The sequence below is a fragment of the Aquila chrysaetos genome, chromosome 6 (assembly GCF_900496995.4).
Source record: "Aquila chrysaetos chrysaetos chromosome 6, bAquChr1.4, whole genome shotgun sequence".
NCBI classification, from domain to species: domain Eukaryota; kingdom Metazoa; phylum Chordata; class Aves; order Accipitriformes; family Accipitridae; genus Aquila; species Aquila chrysaetos.
This window is the reverse complement of record NC_044009.1, coordinates 33,156,013-33,180,636: the sequence shown is the minus strand read 5'-3', so window position 1 is coordinate 33,180,636 and position 24,624 is coordinate 33,156,013. Positions and strand designations below refer to the sequence as shown.

General features: G+C 34.1%; 1 protein-coding gene across 4 annotated transcripts in view; it reads right to left on the bottom strand.

Moving 5' to 3' along the window:
- The window catches only part of LOC115343414 (sodium channel protein type 2 subunit alpha-like), a 78,732-nt gene that overhangs the window by 8,586 nt on the left and 45,522 nt on the right, over positions 1–24,624 (bottom strand). For all 4 annotated transcript variants that reach the window (XM_030019347.2, XM_030019346.2, XM_030019350.2 and 1 more), the window contains 6 exons: positions 14,495–14,615; positions 13,758–13,912; positions 12,553–12,726; positions 6,199–6,321; positions 3,944–4,225; positions 686–739 (listed from right to left, as the gene is read on the bottom strand). In XM_030019347.2, the coding sequence (XP_029875207.1) occupies positions 686–739; positions 3,944–4,225; positions 6,199–6,321; positions 12,553–12,726; positions 13,758–13,912; positions 14,495–14,615 (909 nt within the window). The remainder of the gene's footprint in view (positions 1–685; positions 740–3,943; positions 4,226–6,198; positions 6,322–12,552; positions 12,727–13,757; positions 13,913–14,494; positions 14,616–24,624) is intronic.

Genomic DNA, 24,624 nt, shown 5'->3' with positions numbered 1-24,624 from the left:
CAGTGTAGAAATGCTGAAGTTAATGAAACAGGATATATTACTCTGGGAGATGAATATCACTGTGTGATGATGGATATCACTAATGTGACTATAACCTAGGTTGTACAGAACTAGTTCAGGCATCTGTGTTACACTTTTTTGTACAAGGTAAACATAGTTTTAGTTTTGTAGCTAAGATAAAATTCTAATCCCTAGAAAGCTTAACAGATGACCTTCAACCTTAAAATCTAATTGCACTTAAATAGCTAGATAACCTAAGTGCTCAACCTAAAGAAACAATGAAATGCAGTTACAAATTATAAAACAAGATTAATATATTCAATATGTAATAATTACAGTATATAAACTTAAATTAATTCATATTCATGGTTACCAAAAGAAGTGGTTAAAAAACCTCTTCTTTGTTTTTTTCATTAACATTAGCTTTTCCAAATAAAGTCCAGTTAAGTTAATTTAACTTATTTGGCTAAACAGAAGGAAGTGGGATTAATTCTTTCCACTACAAATTCTAAGATTCATGAAGTTACATAGAAGTTCCTTTGTAGACTAAATGTATCTGGAAAAATTATGTATTGGTGCTGATTATCATTCTTAATGTTATTGTGTGTGTAGCTGTTTAAATTCTATACTCTGTAAGTTTATCAGAATATAACCAACAGATGCTCTTTGAAAGTCTTACACTTACATCTCGTGAATCAACAGCAGCATACATGATATCCATCCATCCTTTGAAAGTAGCCTAGAAATAAAATACAGTTGTTTATCTTCCCTATAAAAATTCATAATGTGGAAAATAACTAGGTCACAGCATTTGGACCTTAACTTTTAATAAAATCATATCTACATTTATAAACCACATTTAATAACAGGCATAATAAAATATTTTTCATAGTAATACTAGTTTTTTGAGAAATTTTTTTTAGGTATTCAAAAAATATTAAAAATAAGGCTCTGAAGGTCTCAGCAAGGGCACAATGTGTTTGGAGCTGCAGATGCTTACTTTGCAGGTGAAGAATGGTAGAGTCAGATAGATGTTAATGCTGGAGATGTTCAGGTAGAATCTACTAGAATCACTCATGGTGACAGCCATTTTATCAAGTTTACAGCATGAATTGATGGAGTCAGCAATACAACTTCTGGACAGATGCCAACATGCATCTGAATGTTTTTGCTATGGTTAAACTGCCACGGTATTTTTAGAAATGTTTTAATCCCACATAACTAAAATGAACAGACTGTTCAAAATCAAAATATACATTGGTTCTTGAGGGATAAGATTTACAGAAGACCAAAAAGTGAACTGTGAAAGAGCTGTGATTAACTTTAAAACTTTGGGCTCAGTACCTATAGAGACTTTGTCTAGGTAGAATAAAGAGTAAAAAAGATCTGCCATCATTGCTCTGAGGAGATGATTTTCATGGACATGGAATGTCCACTTTCTGAGGAACACCAAAGGGTTGGTGTGACATGCTAGTTGAAGGTGTGAGTGCCTGCTCATTAGCCAGAGTTTCCAAGCTTATTCACAATAACAACAAAAAAAAGAGCTAAAAAGCCTGTGAAATGAACAGATAAAGAGCATCTCTCCTGAGGAGATTCAGGAGAGGAACCATCCCAAGGAGTACGTTTGCATTTGTGCTTGCCAGAACTAGCTCTGATACTTTGGTACAGCTGCTAGTTTTCACAGCAGAAAACTTGCACTCTGGGAGTGTTCATGTCCTCCTGAATCTTGCAGTGCAATACAAATTTAGTAAGAAGGAATGCTTGGAGCCAGGCTTCGTAGATCTTTCTGGCTCAGTCGACAATTGACAGCTATTTGGTGCACTTTGCATAGCAGTATTAGAAGAGGAGCAGAGTTTGATAAGAGCAATAAGTACAGAAGTGTGGAGGGAGAATGTTAATGGAGACAATCAGCTGAAGAGGTGACATGATACATGCTCAAGGATCCCTTAATCTCTAGAGGAAAAGTAAAGGGTGGACGGGAATATTTGAAAAGGAAAATAATGAAAAATCAGAACAAAAAGAAATAAAGAAAGAGAAGAAGAATGAAAGGTCCACAGTAGTGATGTAGTAAGTAAAGACCAGGACTGTCTGGATGGGTGACACGGATGACATTCAGACACAGCTTCAAGAGATTAGAATCTTTCCTTATACATCTTCAGAGGCAAGTATTTGTAATAAGATGGTTCACTTTAATCTCTAATAAAAGGGTCACAATGAGATCTGAAGTCAGAGAATTAGAATCATTGTTCAGTACTACTACTCCGCACTTAAGAGTCACATTGACTTTAGAGGCAAAACATTTTAAGCCAGGTAGTTAATTTGGGAATTAAGGTCAGCTGGGGATACTGACCTGCTCCAGGACAGAAAGGACAAGCATATAATTCTTAGATAACTTAGTGATATCAGAGCAGTAACAATCCCATGACATTTCTGACATCTTTTCATATAGTGAAGCTGTATGTCAAGTTATAGATAAGTCATTCTACAGCTACAGAGCTCAATCATCTAAACATTATTGCTTGCCTTCTTGCATGTGTTTTGGGTCAGCTATCAGCTATCAGAAGCTCCACTCTAAGCCAAGGAGCCTGTCAAGAGCTAAGGTCTTTATTCCTCTGGCATAAATAAAAGGTATGCTCAGTACCTAGAACAAAACTGTTTCTGTACCACAGCGCATAGGAAAAGGACTTGAAGTGGAAATACAATTTACATACTTCATATAAGTAGCAGTAAATAATAGAATGAATATGCCATGCAATACAATAACATCTAATACTTCACAAGGATAATACTATAAGTAACATAATATTTGTTTAGTATATTATAATGACTCTTTAAGAAGCATTAATGGAATATGATAGTTATAAATCATGAGTATTTTTTGTGATAAAAGTATTTCACATTTTCCTACTTTACCCACAGTTTAATGTCTGTAGTTTCAGGTACTTAATGAAATATATTTATTTTAGCAGCAAGTGCTGTTTATCTGCAAACATCAAAAGAAAGTGTTACATGATTAATCAGGCCTAATACTCAATTAAGATCTGTCTATCAGTAACTATATTCCCATGGGCAGCTCCTACTTCTCTCAGAGGATTTCAGACCTCTTACACAAATATTATAATAATAGAGAAAGAATTGGCTCCATGCTACATGAAACATTGGGTGCCCCAATCTGAGATCTTGCATTATTTATGATTCCTTTCCCTAAACCCACTTGCAGGTCTGGAAAATCAGGCCCCTATTAAACAAATATCTGCATTGGAGACACCAGGTTGATATATTTTTATTTTTACCATCTAATTTACAAACTGGTTCCTTAGATGAATATAGATGTGAAGAAAAATCCACTCCAACTTGACCAGGCTGTTGACAAAAGAAAAATTACTTCACAGTGTCAAAAGTGCCTAGATTAATGGATTTTGACTGTGGAAGAATGTTGCTGTGGATGCGTAATGATATCTAGGAACAGATTATGTGGGACGCACTGGCGGTAGTTGCTCACTTCAGACCAGACAGTCAGTTAGGAAGTCTGCCCTCTTTTAAGCTGCTGTCTGCCTTCTGTCTTACAAGGTAACTGAGCTCATAAAGGAGGGGAGAGGCTTTCTAATAATTAGAGGGACCTCTGAGCCTTGTCCACCATGGTGAGACTCGTGAAATGCATTCCTGAATTTTATATTGTGCACCACTAAAAAGATTCTTGTACCGTTTTCACTTATTATTTTCACATTATTATCATCACGATGAGACTGTATTCCCTAGCCTTAGAATGGAAAGTTACTCTACTATCATTAATAGAAAAATTACAGGTAACAATGCAATGGAGTTGTGTAAGCTGTACATCATTGCTATGAAGAAATTATTCCACTACTTAACAGTCTTAACTTGTCCATTTTTCCAAGACTTTTTTAAAAAGAGCAAAAAGAAAATATATAAATTTACTTACTACTTGAAGCAGAGCAAGATATCCAGCTCCTACATTATCAAAGTTTACTTTCACATTTTTCCATCGGGCACTTTGATTGTTTTTTATGAGTTCCTCACACTGAGTATAATTGTTGACATCACTGACATCAAACATCTCACCAGTTGTGGTGTTGACACAGTGATAGAATTTGCCAGCAAACAGATTTACTCCCATGATGCTGAAGATGAGCCAGAATATAAGACAAACCAGCAATACATTCATGATAGATGGAATTGCTCCTACAAGGGCATTTACAACCACCTAGTGTACAAATTAGACAAAATAGCCACTTAGTTTGTGAACAGAAAAATAAAGATACTTTAAAAATGTTAAAACAGTATTAATATGGAATGGACAGTTAAAATATTACATTAAAAATTTAAGGGGAAAATGTTATTTAAGGTTTAATAAAAACACTAATGAGAATGCAAAAAGGAACAAATAAAATAATATGGAAACCAAGACAATGCCAAAGTCTGAAAAAAACTTAAAAAGCAAAATAAAACCTGTTAGTAGCAAGATGGATTCTTAGAATTTGTGTGCTCTGGAGAAAAAGAGAGAAATAAATGTTAAATTCCAACAATACAAATCAAAATCTATAAGTAGAAAATAAACCAGAAAAAGATCAAAGAATGATGATGTGGAAGACTGAATAAAAATGTCTGCATGTAAAACTATCATTACTAATGATTTTATTCTCAGAAACTTTATATATTGGCACCAGTGTATTTTAGCATCTACATACAGTGTAACATAATTAAGCATATCTTATTTAGTGTTTATTAACAGCATCTGCTATAAGTCTTGGTTTTAAATTGCCTGGCTCACTATAGTTGCTCTTACATTTATCCGTTAGGTTTTTTTTTTAATTGGCTGCATTTAATACAGTTGAGCTACTCTATATGGGCAAGTGGCAGTAAATGATCAGGTGAAATCCCTTGAGAAAAATTTTCTTTTACTTATTGTGGTTGAACTAAAAGAAAGCTGCAGATATTCAGACAATAATTTTCTACCAAATCAGTAAAGACTGCAGTACTTTTTTGTGTATGCTTTTAAAAATAGTAGTATTTTTCAAATCACTAATTTGACTGAAAGTAGTCTAAGATCAATAGAGGTTTTGGCCATTTATTAGGTAGGGATTTATGTGTTGTTTGCAACGCAAATCATGTAAAACGTAACAGTAATGGCGATGTGCCTCAGGACACACTCCCCTACAGTAGACAGTGTGGCCACCTCTAGAATATCAACAGCCTCAACCCACACAGGAACCACACTATTTATTTGGAAACTTAAGACTTGTGACCAAACTATAAACATGTATTGCCACATACGGGTATAGGTGAAAGATTAAAAGGATATTTCTCGATAACATTATCTTGTTCATTTTTTGTGTATCAGTTTTTCCAGGAAATAGCACAGTCTGCATTTTCAGCAGACAGCTTGTAACAGTTGGGTGGGGTTTTTTTGTCAGATTGGTAGAATATGAAAATAATAAATTCCTCAACAGGAAGGATTTAGCTGTGTAGAAGGAGAGGTAAGATGGCAGCAGACGCATTCATATGAAGTAAAAGACACTAGCTGAGAAAATTATTTCCCATCTCTCCCCTTCTATACTTTCAACCCTATTCTTATTTCAGGTGTATGTTCAGAGAACCATTCCCTAATACTACAGCATTTATTGTGGGTTTTTTTTCCCCAGGCAGGTAGACAGGGAGCTGCAGGGAGGCTTTAGTTTCTGATGTGTCACTGTTGTCAGCTTCTTCTCCTTTTTTTGTTTTGTTTTGTTTTGATTTGGTTTGGTTTGGTTTCCGGCTAATCCTGTTCCACCCTGAACCACTGACAAACTAACAGAAAATAAAAGTTAGCTACAGAAATTTATAAAATAAAGTCCCTAGCTGAAATGGAGGAAAGAACCCCAACCCTCTGTTCTAAAATTTCTCATGTCCTTTTACTTTTCTATATAGGTGCAGAAATCAATGGAAATTTTAACAGTCAGGGGTCTGGGATAACACGACTATGCAGCAGTGAGCAGGCAGATTTAATGAGCTCAAGGTCCAATCTCCAAATGTAAGCTGTACACAAGTCTTGTGTATAAGGACATGTTGGAAGGCCTTTTTCAACACATTTTTGCATGCATTCCCATTCTGGAGTTCTTTGCAGAAGGCATGAGTGTCACGCTTCTACATTAATTTTTGTATGCATACATTCATTCAGACTGATTAATTTTATCTCACCCTCATTCCTTCAAATCGTGACAAGGCTCTTAAAGGTCTTAAAGCTCTTAATGTGCGAAGCGATTTAATGGCACCAAGTTCAGAATAGCCCAAAGCATTGGCTATTAAACTAACCAATGAGACCTATAAAAATACAGAAAAAATATTATAAAAATTGTTCTACATTGTTTATTTAAAAAGAATACACATTCAATCAACAGAAAGTTCAACAGTGACAAATAGAAAAACACCATTCTTGCTTATAGTGATACTGGAGGCCCAATCCCACAATTTTCATACTTGCTGGAAAGCCAAGAGGTCATAAGAAGGCATGTTTGAAAAAGGAATATATGCTATTAAATGTCTATTATATGTGGATAGGGTTTCACAGTCAGATAGAAGCACACTGTTGGTAAAGGATAAGATTTTCAGAAATACTTAAAGACAAGATAGCCATACTTTCAGTAACTTCATTAATGTTCAACCTTCCAAGCAATTTAAAATTCTGAATACATTTGGATAGTTTATTAACTACTGACAATATTATTAATGCCTGTAATCACTAATAATATGCTAAATAATGTAGTGGTTAATTAGCTTTTGCTATAAATATTATTTCTAAGTAAGTCAAACACTCAGTTCATAGCAACAATAGCCAGGGTATCTATGAAATATATATTGACAGAGGTGGTACTTTCTCACTTGCCCAACAACTCTCTCAATAACATTTTTTTCTCTTCTAAGTATAGGAAAATATTATGGGATAGTTATTAAGAGATGCTAGCATTATAACAGTAAGTGCTTTATTATCTACAACAGTAGTGAGCTCCTGATTCATGTTATTGGGATTTTAATATAATCCAATCCCCTTCAGCAAGGAGCAATTAATTTGCTTCTCAAATGGAACTGAGTTTTAAACAGTGCGAATGTGAAAGAATTTAATTTACTTACTTTGAGCAGTTTTGGAGACAGGAGTGGGGAAATATCATACCTTACTCATCTTTTATTCAGTTCTACCACCAAAAGCATAGAAGACACATAAATGAACATAGGCATATTTCAGTCCTTGAAAAAATCCCTCAAATGTTCATTTCTGTACCTCAATCTAGAGAGTTCATCAAATAATTGGCTGTACAGAAATAGACATTCACTGACAATGGTGGTAAGATTTTGCCCACTATATGAAAAGGTGGTTTCCTATGTTAGTTGTATCCATAAAGAACAATTAGATGAATCACAAACATAAGAGTTACAAGATCATGTCTCAAAAGGACAATCTGAGAGCAGATAGGAATCAATTATTCATTACTATGTTGCTATGTATATTAATCTAACAGAAAATAGTATTTTAGTGAATTCATATCACTGTACCTTTCAACTGGATTACATGTCAGGATGTAATTCTTTTTATCAAAGGAAAGGCTTATTTTATTGCTGTAATGGATAAGTTTGTAAAGAAACTTGCTGTGATTTGTAAGCCTATTAAGAAGAAAATCTTACTGATTTTCTGTAGTCTGTAACTGAAGTCTGTTCACTTACAAGAGATAACATTATTGTTTCTGCCATTACATTAATTATTGTCATTGTTATTAATAATTGTCATTAATACAATTTATTTGTCCTGTGATTCTACAGTGAGAGAGTACTTTTTTATCCTTGGCCACCTGTAATATATTCCAGAGATAACAAGACATGGAATTCTCTGTATTTTTAATAGAATAGTCATTGATTCACTCACATCAACAAGATACCCAGACATGACAATAAACTGTAGTGTAAAGACAGCACATTTTACAGATTAAAAATGAACTATGAAATATATGTTAAAAAAAAATATGTCTCTCACTGGGAGAGCAAGACATCTCTTTTAAAATTGAACTCACATTAATGGCTCCTTCATTTTATACTTTCTCCCCAAACTAGCACTGTGCCTTAGCTATCTTTCACAAACAAGACTCCATACAGGCTAGTTACATAGCTGTAGCTCCTGTAACTTCAGTACCACTGTGTATATTGGCAGTTTTTTGGTTCTGATTGTAAGTCATTCTCCTGAATTGTTTTTGCTTTCCATTTCAACCTATTTGCAGCTTTCTTACCATGGTGCTTGTGCTCTTACATCATAAACCTGAAATTGTTTCACAAAGAAATACTTCATCTACTGTAAACAACACGTTTTCCTCTGAAGCACAGTTCAAATGAAAGGCAAAGATTTGCTTGGAATTCTTTGATATTAATTCTATTTTATATAAAGCATAAGTATATACAGCTGTTCTGTACTGCTCTGGTTTTCTCAGTCTTCTCAGCTTGGTCTTCTGTCATCTGTTCCACCTGTTTTGTTGCTAGTAGGTGAGAAAATAAATGTCTCTGTACACTGATAAATAGATTAATTTCTTTCTTTTGAGATAAGAATGCATGCAGATGCAGTAATTTTAAGAAATGAAAATGAACTCAAAATGGTAGAAAGAATTTTTACATTCATCTCCTAAAACTGGAGGGTTGTATGTCCACATTTTTGTGTATGGATCTTCTAATGTAGACTATCTGTCGCAAAAAATGTTTTGAAACTTAACAGTCACAATTAGCCCTGCTGAAGATCTTCAGTCAGGGTTGTCATCTGGGCCAGAGTGTTGGTCATGCAGCTCCACATTGACTTTATTTCTATCTAGGCCTAAAATTTTAATCCAAATTAATTCTGTGCTACTTAGTGAGGTGGCTAATTTATGTGATTTGATTCCAGGTCCTCAGTGGCATATGGCCCTCCTCACTTCCAACACTGCTTATCCTATCTTTCATGCAGTTTAAGTATTCAGGTGTTACACTTAACTAGGAATAAAAACAAACTGCAAGATTTGGGGAAAAAAAAATCCAAAGATTTTTTCTTTCTATTGAGAAGTTAATGATTTTTCTTATTTTTTGAAAGATAGATACTATATTATTGGTATTGGCATCAAAATGCCAGGTAGGCATTTTTTACAATCTCAGAGACAGGACACTGGGCCCAATGTAGCCTTTCTTATGCCTTATGTAGCCTTTCTTATGTTATGGTCCTATGCTAAGGTAATATAATTTTTTCTATATGTACTTGGTGAATAATTCTTAATTTATGGTATTTTACTGGCAAGTATTCAAAATTCATTTTGTTTAGATGCGTTATTGCAAGCTATGATTCTGTTCCCTAACTCACTGAACAAGACCCTTAGGTTTCATGCATAGATCATCCGAATATCCCTTTGAATTATTTAATTAATTTCATTAATTTCTGGATTATCCAATGCTATCATAGTGTACCATTTTAGATTACACACAAAGACATATGACACTGTCTAGGAAGACAAAGTGACATCTCTTTCTGTATCTGGTTTCCCAACACATGAATATGCTCATCTTCTTATTTCTTCTTATTTTTATTATGAAGTTGTCAGGGCAGCAGTTGCCTCTTACTCTGTGCATACAGCATTTAGTATATTAGTATAATGTGACCCTGATCTTTTCCAGAATGTTGCTGCTGAGTTAATTATTCTGAAAAGCTAATAAAAAGGTTGAGAGCACGGTTTAATTAAATTACTTTAACTGTTTTAACAAAAAGCATGAAACATTTTTAGCTATAAGAAGAAATATTATATACGCCATCAATATGACCAACTTCTTATGTACTATACAACAAGCCCAACTGAAGGGTTGTTTTGCTACATTTAATTGTTCAAAAACTGTACCCATTGGAATTTTTTCCATGAGCAGTTTCAGGAAGGTCAAAGATTTCATTCCACTTACAGATTCATTACTGGCCTACAGTATTTGGCAAATACATGATCTGTTTTAAATGTTACTTATTTCCATTTCATTCAAGCACAATTTATTAACACAATAATTTAGAAATAAAGTGTCTACACCAAATTATAGGACTAACTTACAAAGTTTAAAAATATACAGCATAAAACAGTATCCACTTAAGATTATCTAAGATTACATATTGTAGCAACAAACTACACAAACAAATTTAATAACTGACAAACTCATTGGGTATTCCCAGATACCCTATCTCCTTCCCTGATGTCCTATCTCCTAGCTTTGTATGTGGCAAAGACATCTTAGAGTCATTACAGCTGTAATGTGTTATGTACCTAGACATAATAAACTTATGACAGATGGCTTCTAGAAAAAGGGGTAAGAGCAAAAACCAAGGTACGGGATGACATGCGCTATAGTATATAGTAACCCGGTTGTGCTGAGTTAAGATATTGCTGTCTCAAGCTGTTACTGGATAACTCTGCCAGAATTAGTCTCCCCAAAAAAAGTGAGTATGTCTCTGCTTCTCAGCTGCCTGCATCCAAAATTCAGTCTCTTTGCTTATACCACTGATAAATATGTTTGAAATAATTTACCAGATTGTGATTTTGGGTAGATAAGGCACTCCACCCAAATACCTGCTCCTTGCTACAGATATTGTTGCATCTAGCAGAAGAGTGGGGTGGAGAGATGGCATGATAAGGTCTTAAACTGAGATAGCCAGATGTACCGAGTCATCTCTCATGGCTGTAAACTGACAGTGCTGAAAATTGCCATTTCTTTGTGTAATTATTAAAATCTAATTTGGTCACAATCACTGAGAGCAACTATGGCTATTTCTCACAGTCAGAGACTCAGGTATGTAAGATATTAAAGGTCAAAGCCCTAAAGGACTATCAGTGTTTACTCTTGAATAACTTTAGAGGATGGAATTAAACAATTTGATTAACTTAGTTACTTCTAATGAAGAAGGGCTCACTGGTGTTCTCACTGGGAGAACGCCACAGAATCACACCTGTTTAAACTGCCTGTTAAAGCAGTGTAGATTCTCTGCTTTTCTACAGGAAGATAACATGAGTTCATGTATTTCTTTCAAGTGCTGTCTGGTGGTGCTAAAGGAATCACTGAATTAGCCTTAGGCACATTAAGACATTTTTTACCACTTTCTGGAACATTGAATATTATTCTTCAAAAGTAGAAGGTTCCAATCTCATTTAGTCATGCTTTTGTTTATAAAATTAAAAATTATGAGTAAAAATTTGGCAAAATAGGATGCTTTACTTATGATGATGTTCTTTATAATTCTGAGAGCCTGCTCAGATAACAGCATCTCTGAGGCTAAGCTATTATTAAGAAACCATGGAGTATGGCTTAGAGTAATCTGTTTAGGGTTATGTTACAAAAAGGATAATTAAAACATGAGTTGTAGTTTATCTAAAAAAAAAAATCCATTCTTAACATAATCCTGGAAGGGAGCATCTGTCTTCTGCATTAAATTCCTCTTAAGAAAACCATTCACACTGCTCCATTCAAGCACAGATTTTCAGGACAGAGCTAGAGATTGACAGTATAACAAAACTAAATTCCTCAGGTTAAAAAAAAGAGAAGGTCTTCCATTTTGAGTTATGGGCCAATCTAGCTAGGTTTTTTTCCCCTCTGGGAGTCACAAATCCGATACATTTCTATTATATATTCATAAGGAATAAGTATTTATGGGACCAGGATTTATGCAACTTCTCAAGAAATATGGTAGCTTGGGCAGAAATTACTATAAATGCACATTTGCCCCGAGATGCCATCTCTCAGTTCCACACTGAGAACATGTATAGCCAATGAACCGGGTCAGATAATGTGTGAAGGCAAGAGACTAAAATATTCTGGGACTAAACCCAGCTTTGATCCCTTCTGACAACATAAGCAAGGCCTTTGCACAGAAGTTTATCACAGCTGGGAAGGCAGCCAAGAAACCTTGTATTCTCTTCTATCATAAACCCTGCCAAGTCATAACTCATTTAACTATTGCAGATTGTCAGCCCGTTAAAACTAATTAATTTTTAGACCAAATAGCCACTGTCATTCTGTTTTACTAAAAATGATAACAGGATAGTTTTGGAGGACGAAGTTCTGAGAACTCAGATGAAATCTGGACCAGATATATTGTTTCACTTGCAAAGCTGCAGTGTTTGTAGAAGAAACTTGTGCAACGTAGTGTCGTCTTTGCTAAGGAATAAGGCAGTATGATCATAGCATGATTATGTATGAAAGGTAAGTATGTAGGGTAGTATGAAAATAGCATGTTGCAAAATTAATTTTTTCCTCATAAAATCTCAAGTTTGATATATCCTGAGTACGAAATTATTAACCATGAAGAATGAACAAACTTATGCCCAGCCATCCTTTTCCTTCTGGCATATAAATTTACTTTAAATAACACATACAGATCACTGCAGGCTATTACTAGTGCAGTATAACTATACAATGTGAATTATTTTTGCATGTTTATAAGACAATCACTTAGTAGTAATGAGTTTTACAACATAATGGGCTTTGCTATAGGGAATTTTGCAATATTAAAGACTGTGTACTTACATCAACAATCAAGAAGTCCAGCCAGCACCAGGCATTAGTAAAATATATTTGAAAACCATATGCTACCCATTTTAAAAGCATTTCCAAAATGAAAATATATGTAAAAACTTTGTCAGCATATTCCAGCATGGTCTTGATAGTTTTGCGCTGTTCAATATAGATATCTTCAAAAGCCTATGAAAGAAATATATTCAGGTATTACTAATGTTTCACAGAACATACATGATAAAAATAAGGAGTAAAAAATAAAAAATAAGTAGGTCAGAGCTAATCTTTCCCCTTGTTCTTCTGCATCCTCTTATTTTACATATTTCCCAACTTCAACCAAACTACAAATTGAAGCAAATTTATGTATTCTGCCCTGTCTGGGGTTGAATATATATATATATATGTCCTATTTTCCTAATGAATGAAGAAATAAACTCAAAGCATGAATTTTTGTCCACAGTGATATTAAGAAACTCACATACACACACAAAAAAAACCCCCTTTCTTATACGAAAGCTGTTCCAAATTTGTATATTCCATTCTAGAAAGTGGTTAGGGAGATTACATTTCTATGCTCTATCAATCAAACTTATCTCTAAAAGTCAAATAAAAAAGCAGTATATTTGCTAGAATGTACACTATGCACATTGATACTGTAGCAAATGTTCAACCTGAGTAAAGCTGGAAAGGTAGGTAATGTAATTTTGTTGAAAAGTGGTTGTTAGGTTTAATTTGCTGTCACACTCTTCCCTATCTCCTGCCTCCAAAAAAGGAACAGAATGAAGTAATTATTCCATTTTTTGTATGGTCTTTCCTAATCAGAATCCAAGAAGTGGCTGAGCCTAGAAGGAATTAAGGATTTAAAATCATACATTTAGCTATATATTCACAGTTAACAATGGTCCTTTGTACTCAAATCTCTTGATAAACATGCTGAAAATTGGTAGGCAGCTTAAATCTTGAGTAGCTATGCTGGCTTAAATAAAATTGCACCAGCTTTACAGTGGTAAACCAAAAGTATCACTAAAAAAGTGCATGTGAAATTTAACAAATTTTTCAAGTTTGGGCCAAGTTTCATTCCATCCTGAAATGATTGAATGCAGGTAATTTTATACAGCTCCAAGCAAAACAAGTCCTTCTTAAGCAAATTTGAATTTTGCTGTTGCTTCTAAGGAGATATCTAAATATTTCAGCATCTGCAATTTTTTTCTACTTACTAGAGCTCCACTGCTGAGAAGAATCATGAAGACAATGAAAGTCTCAAACCAGTTGTGCTCAACTATACTGTAGCAGGTTTTTCTAAGATTCCACCAAATTTTTCCTTTGCCATCTTCTATACTTACTTGACAACATGGAAATTTCTGCACACAACCTGCATTAGATTAAGAGATATTAGGATCCAAAACCAAACTATTTCAAAATCAATATTTTCTGTGGTATCAACATTGTTAGAAGATTTAACAAATTTTATAATAATTTTATAAATTAAACACTGGAATTCTCTTTTATAGGATGCTGAATATATGAATTTAGCTGAGTAATTTGGAGAGGAACCAGACAATAGTAGATGTAATTATGAGTAAACTCAGTCCAAAAAACATTGATATTTTTGACTGTTGGCATGTAACTGTTCCATTTGTTGATGGAGTCTCACAAAAATTAGTTTGTTGCAAATTTCAAGAGCCCTTTCAAATAACTGAGAAGCATTTTAAGAATAGAAAAGTTAATGAAGTTTCTTAGTAACAGGACGTATGCAGTGGCCAGGCAGATAAAGTTATTCAAAGCCTAGGGAAACCTTGTTTTGGCATCTGATTTCCAGCACTCTAGGCTATGAGTATTTTCTTTCAGTTGGTCATGAAGGTCCAGCAGATTTGAAAGTCTCATGAATTTAAATATGCCTAGAAATAATGCCATTTTACTAATACATCTCATAAGTCAACAGTTATTCTACAACCTTCTGTAAAACAGGCTTCTGGTTCAAGAGCTTCTTCACTTTCAATTTCTGCTTGCTCGCCCTCTCCAGGAGGAGCAATATCAACTGTGCTGCCTTCTGATGAACTGGATGCATTTAGTTTCTGCAAGTAAAGTTCCAAAGAACAATTTTTTTTCATTAGATACATATTCTTTAAAAAATGATACTAAATCAAATCATGCCAGTCTCTGACTTTTGAAGAACGCTAAATTTATACTGATAAATATGCATCACCATAAGTAAAAACATAGTCATGACATGTACATTGTATAGTTTATCTTCTCACAGGGAACAATTAAATATAATTTGGCTACTAACCTGATCCACGTATTCTCAGTAGTAGTAAAACTGGAGAGCTTGCATGTACCATGCTCTCGAGTTATTTCATTTTCTTTACTATGCTGGATTACACTGAAAATGTGTCTTAATTTTCCCAGCAAAATGAACTAACAGAAAGCTCCACATATATCTTAATGTCCACTACAGATGGTGTTTTCACAAACATACACCATATCTGGATTAAAAAGTTGTAAATTTAATGGCATTTAATGGCAAATTTCTGCACAGCTTAATTTTTGCAGAAAGCACAAATTACCAGATCCGAAATATCTTCTTTGCATTCCAGTCTCTTCTGCGTATTGAGAGACCTCCTGAGGTCCTTTCCATCCCGAATTTTTCTATCTCTATTACTTTTGTGTACAGTGAAATACTATAGTCCTTACTGCAGTAAAAGCACTTCTAGATCTGAAAACTGCAAGAACTGGAGAGTGATATAAAGCAACTGAAATTAAGTAACTTCTTACCAAGTACATTGAAATTTGGATCAGGTCAAGCTTTTTATCAGTCATGCAAGACTGCCCATAATTTTGTCCTTTTAAGAAAGCATATTTTGAAAGGACAAACCTGCTAAAGATGCACGCAACTAATGCAATAATTGGACAGAGAGTTTGTAACTTGTTTTCAGTTGTCAATACTGTTTGCGTCTTTAATTGCTTTCATCCAAAATACATTCTTTTTTACTGTGAAATAAGGCTTGTAATCAGAAAGCAACATTAAAAAAAGCACGGTAGTGAAATACTTCTGGTTTATACCATGTAGCAGTAATACAGAGGAATTTCAAGGGGAAATCTAGAATGCACCTCTAACTTAAATACTTTAAATTGTACAGGCACTGATGTAACAAAAGGGCATTTGGTCACAGACTAGAGTTGTGGTTTCAGCTACGCAGATCTGGTCATGCCCTTTGACCTATATGAAGACCTTTCTATACAAATGTTTTGAAAGAATGCTTAATACAAATTACTTTTACATTTAGCTTTCAAGATAGTGACATTTTTAGAATGTAAAAAAATACTGTTCAGATGATTTGAATGATTTTGCAACAAATAATAAACAATAACTTTTTAGAGGGACATTTCCATGTATTCTCTTCTTCAGAGACACTGCTGCAAATTAAAACTAGTTACTTAACTCTTCAGTTAAAACCCAGTCCCTTCAGAAAAATGCATTGGGAGCTAAGACCTTTTTTTCTGCCAGAAATGAAGTAAATGGCACATATATCTTTATATAGTTTGGTAAGCAATTCTTTCCTCATATTCAACTCTTACATGAGATGAATGAAGTTTAAAAAAAAAATTCATGTTGGGTGATGGATAATTTCAGGGTTAAGTTTCAAGAAGCTGCCCTCACACACACACATGCAAATGTAGCCAATATATGGTCACTCAGACCTCAGGCTACATGGCTGCTACTGCATTGTGACCAAAAATAAAGGACTTGTCCCATAATAGAAAAGATTTCTGACAAGCACACAGGTATGAGTTTGAAAACCATTCTTTCCTTTTTTAAATATCATGATCTGTCATACATGGAAAATCACACTGACAAATGTGAAAAGATTTGGATAAATACATTGAGATCTGGAGTTTCCAATGGTTAATTTTTGCTTAGTAAACATGTTAAAATATCATGTTTCCTTTTTCATACTGCACTTCCTCTGTGATTTCCAAAATTTATATATGTAAAATAGTTACAGTCGTATTGCCTCTAAATGGAATCATTTTATTACCAATCAGGTAGATCACTAAGTCTGAAATAAAATATTGTGTACCTCATATAGTGAGAATATTTTAAACTTTGCTTTCTGTATTACATTTACAGACCAAAATGCACATTAATGTATGCTATATTAAGCATTATTAGCACACCACCTTATTATCCGCACATCAGGCTCTCTTTTAAAAAGGAAATAGTTTTGTGAATTAACTCTCTTATTACATATCATTGTAATACAAAGAAATAAGAAGTCTGAAATGTGTCACTGAAATTATAGGCAGTTTCTTCATTAAATAAAAACCAAATATTGTGAAAATAATAATCTGTCACATTTAAGTTAGGAAAATTAAAACTAGTTCATGGCCTGATCCATCATCATTAAATCAATTACTGACTTAATAGTAGCAAGATAAAGGTTCACGGTAAGCATCAATTATTAATCTATATGAGTGCCAATTAAAGCAGTCAATTTTTTAACTGCATCTTCCCATGTAAACTCTGTTGCAGATAGTCCTGTCAGCATAGTTGCTAAAAACCAAGTAACAGAAGTGCAATTTATAATCAGTACAAACAAAACCTACTATAACCCCCTTCATTATTTTTCACATAAAGCATTCTCTTCATTATTTTTCAAATAATCTCAAACAATTGCATTATAAAAAACCCTCATTAAGGTAATAAAACTCCTCTTCTTTGCTTCAAGACCCTAAATTAGGAAAGAACCATAAGAACCATTGCATTTTAAATAAGGTGACTTTAATGATCTTTTTTTCTAGCAATAAAACTAATAGAACTAATAGGAAACTGAAGATACATGATGGATTAACAAAATCTTATTTTCACCTCATAAATGTGATTATCAGCCTCTAGAACACGCCATGCCCTGTAAATACTTATTTGCATCTTCAGTGATATCACATTTTCGTTTACAAAGATACATTTGAAAGCAATTGCTTATGATGCAGCATTCTCAAGGCCTGAATCAGCAAAACCACATGCTTGACTAGAGCAGAAGCCTGAGCAATACTGTGGAAATCACACACAAAAATAAAATAAAATAAAAAAACTACCTGAATGGGATTATATTTTTCTGAAAATAGTATTATAGCTATTATTGTATAGGATAGAAAATAAAAAAAATGCTTCATCACCAACCCAAATACTTGGTTAATATATGTATAATCAGCCTCCGTACTGTCCTTTCAGAGCAGTGCATCTCTTTTCAACAGCTTAGATCATTAAAACAAGCTTTGACCAACAGCATGTTAATGTGCCCATTTACAGGAAAATGCATTCACTTAAGACCCAGTCTTGCTCTCATTCATTTGTTTTTATTCTAGATTTCAATAAGAGCAAGAGCAGGCTACTAAAATTTTAAGCTTTACAAACGGCTTCATGATTCAAGTGACAAATAAAGGGATTCAGCCATTACAAATTGCCTTTAGTAATTCAGCCATGTGATTTTATCCTTTGATCTTGAAAGCTGCACTGTAATTGAGTGACAAAATATAAAATAATGGGGATCAATGATTCCGAAGTGATTCTAAACTGACTTTAAATCTCAGATCTTATGATATTTGACTTTTATATAATATTAAGAAAACCACTTTAAAAATCTCTTTCCTTAGAGTTTTATTTGATGTTTGAAGCATATCTTGGTTTAAAATTTAATCAGTAAAATCTCAGAATTTTCAGAATACATACCAGTATGAATTTCTTTTGGCATCTCTGGACAATTTATACTACAATATAATATGGGTAGATCATACTACACTATAATTGATGGTACAAAACGAACCATTTGGTTATCCTTTTGAAGCCAGTGAGACTCTGCCTGAAGGAAACAGATTTGAATCCTGCTATAGGACTGAAATCTCAATCCCAACAAAATTTTGACACCTAGTTTTACTAGGTTAATTTGACCTCCTTAGTTTCATGTATCTTTGGCTCCTGTGCAATATTTGCTGTCCTTATTCCTGAAGGCTCTGCCAATTATGCATCAATGAACATTATACTTGCCTATAATGAAAAACTACCTAGGGTAAATATATATGGAATTTTATAAAAATTATGCCAACTACTCCATAGTCTTTCTAATTTGCACCAAGTCCCCCAACTCAGCCACAGACTGCTATCGTGAAACACATCCCAAAATACCACTATTTATGAAGGAGTTTAAAGTTTAAGAAAACAGTATTTGTAAAATGCTTTGCTTTGAGAGTTTTTTAAGGTGGGTTATTTGCTTAGTATAATTTTAGCAATTATGAAACTATTGGCTCTGCTTACAGTTTATAAAACTCAAGATATGCACTGCCCAAATGAATACAGAATGTAGTTTGTAGCATCTGGAATATTTGCATTACAGTGCAATGTAGATTTAAAAGCATAACAGTGTAATTTTTATGCAAGTAGCTACTGCAATAGTTTAAATGTTGTTCATTAAGGAGCTGAAGTTGTGGCAGTAATCATTACATAAATCACTTAACACATTTCATTAAAAATTTACATTTATAAGGGCTGAATCAAAAAGGGTTGTTTTTATTCTTTAAAAACTATGCATGCTCCCTTTTTCTTTGGCCTCTTTAACATATAACATTCCAGTACTTTTATGATTCATACTTCAAAACCTGTAGAGCATGCAGTTATTGCTAAAGACTGTATCAAAATATCCAGAAAAATCATTAGCAGAGTTAAAAAATATGTCGGGGTTGCCAATCCCGCCTGACCATGCTGTGATGTGAGTCCCGTGACTCAGCAGAGAGCAGCTGTGCATGTTTCTACTGTCTTGCAATGGATAGGGAAGGTACATAGCTGAATAGCATGCAGGCCAGTCAAAATCCATTAAAAAGTGATTATATATATATATACATATATATGTATAACTTGCTTAGGTAACCTGTGTGAAAATGGTGACACGTTGCTCTACCTGGTTAAAAAGCACCAGAGCTGCATTCTTGATTGCTCCAGCTTGGTTTTACCCCTGTGAGAAGTAAGAATGGTAGGTAGTGAAGTTCAAGACACAGGATCTCTAGTTTTCCTCTTTTTGGAATCTCTAATTCAAACATGGCTTTAACACAATTAAAACATAATTATTAAATATTTTATGATCAGTTGGCAAAAAGGGAAATACATAACACCTGAAATGTTCAACAAACTTTTCTACAGAACTTGTTAGTTTATTTTAGAGAAATAAGAAATGCAGAAGCTAGACCTAAGAATCTGCACTCTGAAATCGTGCTTCATAAATAAAAATACAATGAAATAGATTAGTAAAGACATGGTTAGCAGATTTGGAAAGTATTCCAGTATTTATATAGTGCAATTTGATTAATGCATATTAATAAAAATTTTAAGGGTTTTTTCTGTGTAATGTTCTAGTCTTCATTTAACTGACTATGTGGTTATTTCTTATTTGCAAAAAATGTACATACAGTAAGCAAAATACTTTGAAGATGTATGTCTTCTCATTCCTCCTTCATCCTCTAATAATGGTGGTAGAACTTACAGATCTCAATGAGAATACACCTCTTTAATTTCTGTTCAAATTAAATGTGAAGAAGTATCATATTGTGTAAGTTTCTAGTTTAGATTTAGTATGCTATATACTTCTGATTCTATAATCTCTCCCTCTAATTGTTTCGAAAGAGGATTGTATCGGTGTCCAGACAATGGCCCATCAGTATATCCAGAGATATGGTTTAATTCATTAGTTATCCACAGCTAGTCCACAACTTAAAGAATCTGTGACTTTTGAAGATACGGTCCCAGAAATGTTCAGCTTTAGAAAAGGGGAATTTAGATTGTTGGATATTTTAAAAGAAATGTTATAAAAAATCATCCAACAAATTGATCAAATCACTACTGGGTATGTTTTGGCTAAGAAATTTAGTGAAGCCCAATGGCAACGCTTAACTTTTGGGAATGCAATAACTGTGTTCCTGTCTTTTTACTTCACCTAGCCACAAAGGCACTAGTGAAGCCAATCCAAAAACTGAACTTACTCCTTGTTTTGAAAATTCAGGGGATTAGATGATGAAGGATATTTTAAATTTTATTAAAACCATCTGTTGTGATTTCAGAAGTTAATTGAGCAGCATTACTTCTCCAATCTGAATTTGTACTTACTGCACATATACTGTAGATAGAAAGGCTTTTGGAATTCTGAATGATAGAGGCCTGTAGGTATATGTATTTTTTTAGCTGTGAAATAAGCTTTCCATAACTGATTAATATATTTGTAATTACTTTTCCATGCTGAAATCCAAAACTTTATTCTATGAAGTTATGATTCAGATATAATGAACAGTTGTTAAGTGGTACAGAAATACAATAGCTAGGATTCTTATGTTTGGTAAGATTAACATAGTGCATTCATTTCACTGATTAGCAGGCATATTTTAGAATAGAAACAGCATCCACAATGGTAACTTTAAAAAACACTAAATTATCCCCTTTTGTTGCTTCTAATTTTCTTATTATCTTCAAAGTTAATTATCTCGAGTATCTGATTTTCGAAACAGAAATCTGTTATTTCTGATGGTTATTTCATTGGGTATTTCACCTCTATTTTCTGATAGTAGATATTAAAAAAATCCTCCTTCAAAGTATCAGTGAAATGTTCGCTTCTTTCAGGTACTTTCGGTAGTGGGTAACTTTTAAATAGAATAAATGTTATTGTTCTGTTTCATCCAGAGACTTCCCCAAATTTCTAGTGATAAGTATTAGAAAGATCTTGTTTACGTCTGGAACTTGCAACCAGGTTCCAGAATAGATTCTGGCAGATTTGGGAAGTTATTAACTAAAAAATTAATTAGAAAGTGTTTTTATGAACCGGGGAGGGGGGGAGGAACCAGCCTTCCAAAAGAAACATGGTGGCTAGTTATTTTGTACCATAGTATATCTGATAATAAAAATAGGAAAAATTACAATTTTTTCCCTCACTCACCACAGTGACAATTTCTATAGTAATGACCTGCTCTTTGCATGCTCCTCAGGGACACACAGCCCCTGCCCCACTTCTAGCATGACCTCTTATTGCTGACAGACTTTAAATAATCATTGTGCTCTTAACATCAGTGACAGTCAGTAAGACACCAGAAAAAAATGGTTCATTCTACAATTCCTGTGCAGATCTAGCTTCCCACAGCTGTGTTGTTAAATAAAAAGTTATTAAAGGGGATACCTCCTGAGGGTATTTTAGATGCTATGTACTGCCACAGTTAAGGCAGGGAAAGTTCTGCCCCATCTCTTACCCCTCCTTTTGCAGACGAGGCCTTCTCCTAGCAGGAATGTTGTCTCAGTGGTATCCCTTGAGAGGCAAAATAAAGCAAATAATGGTGTCCTGTTCTAGAGAGGTAACTTAAACACTGTGCCAATACACTCTTTATCTTCTTCAAAAGACAATCAGAAGGCAGCAAAAGATTCAACAGTACTGTTGACTTGGTAGGAGAAGATTGGGAATCTTCACAAATTCCTGTCACACGCCAGAACATCTGATCGTATATTACCAAAGCAGGTGTTTTTTTATACACACAATGAAAAAAACCACTTTATCCTTTCCCTAAAAACCATCCAGAAGGAATGGAATAAGGAATACAGAACAGAAACTGCAATTAATATAGAATTCACAGTTTTCAGGGCACTGGTAAGAAATTCCTGTCTTATTAGGTACCGTTCACAATATGCACACTTGCACTGTACGAATACATGTCAGACAGTTAAATGCTAAACAGTTGTGTGTGAGCAGAACTTGAGGGAAGCACTATTGCTCCAGCTTCACAATGGTAGTGATAATTACATTCTATGGTAATCTTGAGGCTCCACAGAAGTTCTAAACTTATCCTATCCCCATTGAAAATTTCTCCACAAGTTCTTAATATAAACACCATCCATCATTTACTGGCGGATTTCCCACGGTCACCTGAAATTTTCACTTTCAAATTGCTTGTACAGACTTTTGGATTTGGTTTCTTTTCCTGAAGACATACAGATACATCTGAAATCCATTAAAAAAAGCAAAATCCCTTTTGATTTATTACGGTCCTGAATCTTCAGGATGGCCTTAGAAGAAAAAAGCATGATGTCTGAACCAGGCGAAGATGGGAATGAACAGAGCAATTGACTTGTGAAAGTCACCCTGAAACTGGTATAATTCAGAACTTCTCAGCACAACAAGGGCTTTTAATCCATTTTTTGGGGGTGTACATACATCATATATTCACTTGGAAAGGAGAGGAGTTTCTGCTTTTGCAAAGCATTTTATTTTGTCCTCAGCTGTCCTGATAAAATATATGGCAGTACACTGTAAACTGAAGCATTCAATCCATCTTAAAGAAGAAATAAACAAGTAATACCTATGGGATGATGTTATTTAACTTACATCACTCTAGTGACATGCCTTATAGTACGGACCCACAAGCACTGTAGCAAAGAAAGTGGTAAAGATTGCCAGGGGATCAGGAGCCAGGTGTGGATGGGAACTTCCCAAGCCAGGTCTGCTGCTGCGGCTAACATGTCACGTAACCAACACATTTAGCATCTGCACAGTTTATAAGCCTCCCAACTTCCCAAAGCATATTACAAACTTTTTTAAAAGTAACATATTCATGAAATTTTTAGGCATGTAACTTCATAAGATGATGTTACTAGGAAGGCACTCATCACTGTATTTATGAAAACTAACTGCTATCAAAACTAAGGAAAGCAGAAAATTTATAGTAAAATGTCATTGTAAAGAACATCAGAATATATGAAAAGACTTAGAATACTTTCCTCAAGATTCATTGGAAAAGACAATTAACTTTTATTAGATCAGCTCAGATGAAAAATACTCTCAGACCCAGAGTAACTCTGAAAGCTTTTTTTTTTTTAATAGTAGTTGATCTCATAAATTATATCACTTTACACTTCTTGTGTCTCTTATATTCTTAAATTTTTCTGGATAAGCACTACTGCTATACTATCTTATACATCTGCATTGAAAATGTTTGTCTCATAACTGAACAACTGAGATGATAGAATATCTTGCTCTTAATCTTACAGTTGTTGTGCAGAGTAACCTTCTTTGCAGTTGCAAATTAACACACACTCTTTATGTTCCTTCATGTTCTTTAGCAAAAAAACCATACTATGATTAACTGGATCATGTCTATCCATTGAAGTTTTGTGGTATGGTTTGGTATTGCTGAGGAATACAGCATTATTTGCAAATATGGCAGCTATACAGCTATGATACAGTAATGAATGCAGGGCTTCTTTGTAGAACTTTCTTTATGGTAATGAAACCCTTTTGTATTAATGAGTTATCACACAACACCAGAGCTTCTAATCTAACTGAAAACATATTTATCCGTGGTTCCTGATCCCTTAAAACTCACAGTTCCTACATTTCTAATGGCATTGAATATAATTATATTCTGCTAATGCATTTATTAGCTTGTCATTAAACGTTACTCCAACATACAAAGTTTTCCTTGAATAGCACCTGTTTGTGACCACTTCTGGTATTTAAGCCACTTATATTTTGAGGCACATGGCTTCTGGTTTTTAGACCAGCTTTTGTCTCTTTGCACAATAATAATAGCATAGTAATTTCAAGTAAACTGCTTCCACATGCATCTATATTACAAGATTATTCTGCTTTCCAGGATAACTTGAGATACTGCTTCATCATGACATTGATTGGTATCTGGGTTACTTCAATTCAGCCAGCCATAGTCTCTGAACCCAAAATCTGTATGAGTATTGCTCACAAAACTTTTTAGATAATCCAGAATACATCACTGCTTTATGATGTCTCAGAGTTCATTTTTAGAACTACCCTAAATACAGAAAAAAAATTTTTTTCTCCACTTATATTTGATTGGGTATGCAACGCTGTGTACCCTTGATTGTTCCTTAGCCTTCTACAATACTCTTATCCCATAAATCCTGATCGCATTATAGGTACTACAGAAAGAATGCTTTATGAAATGTGTGCTAGTCCTAAAACCTCATAAAATTGTGGAAGAGAAAACCATACTGAAAATGATACATCTTCCAAATGCTAATAAACAGAG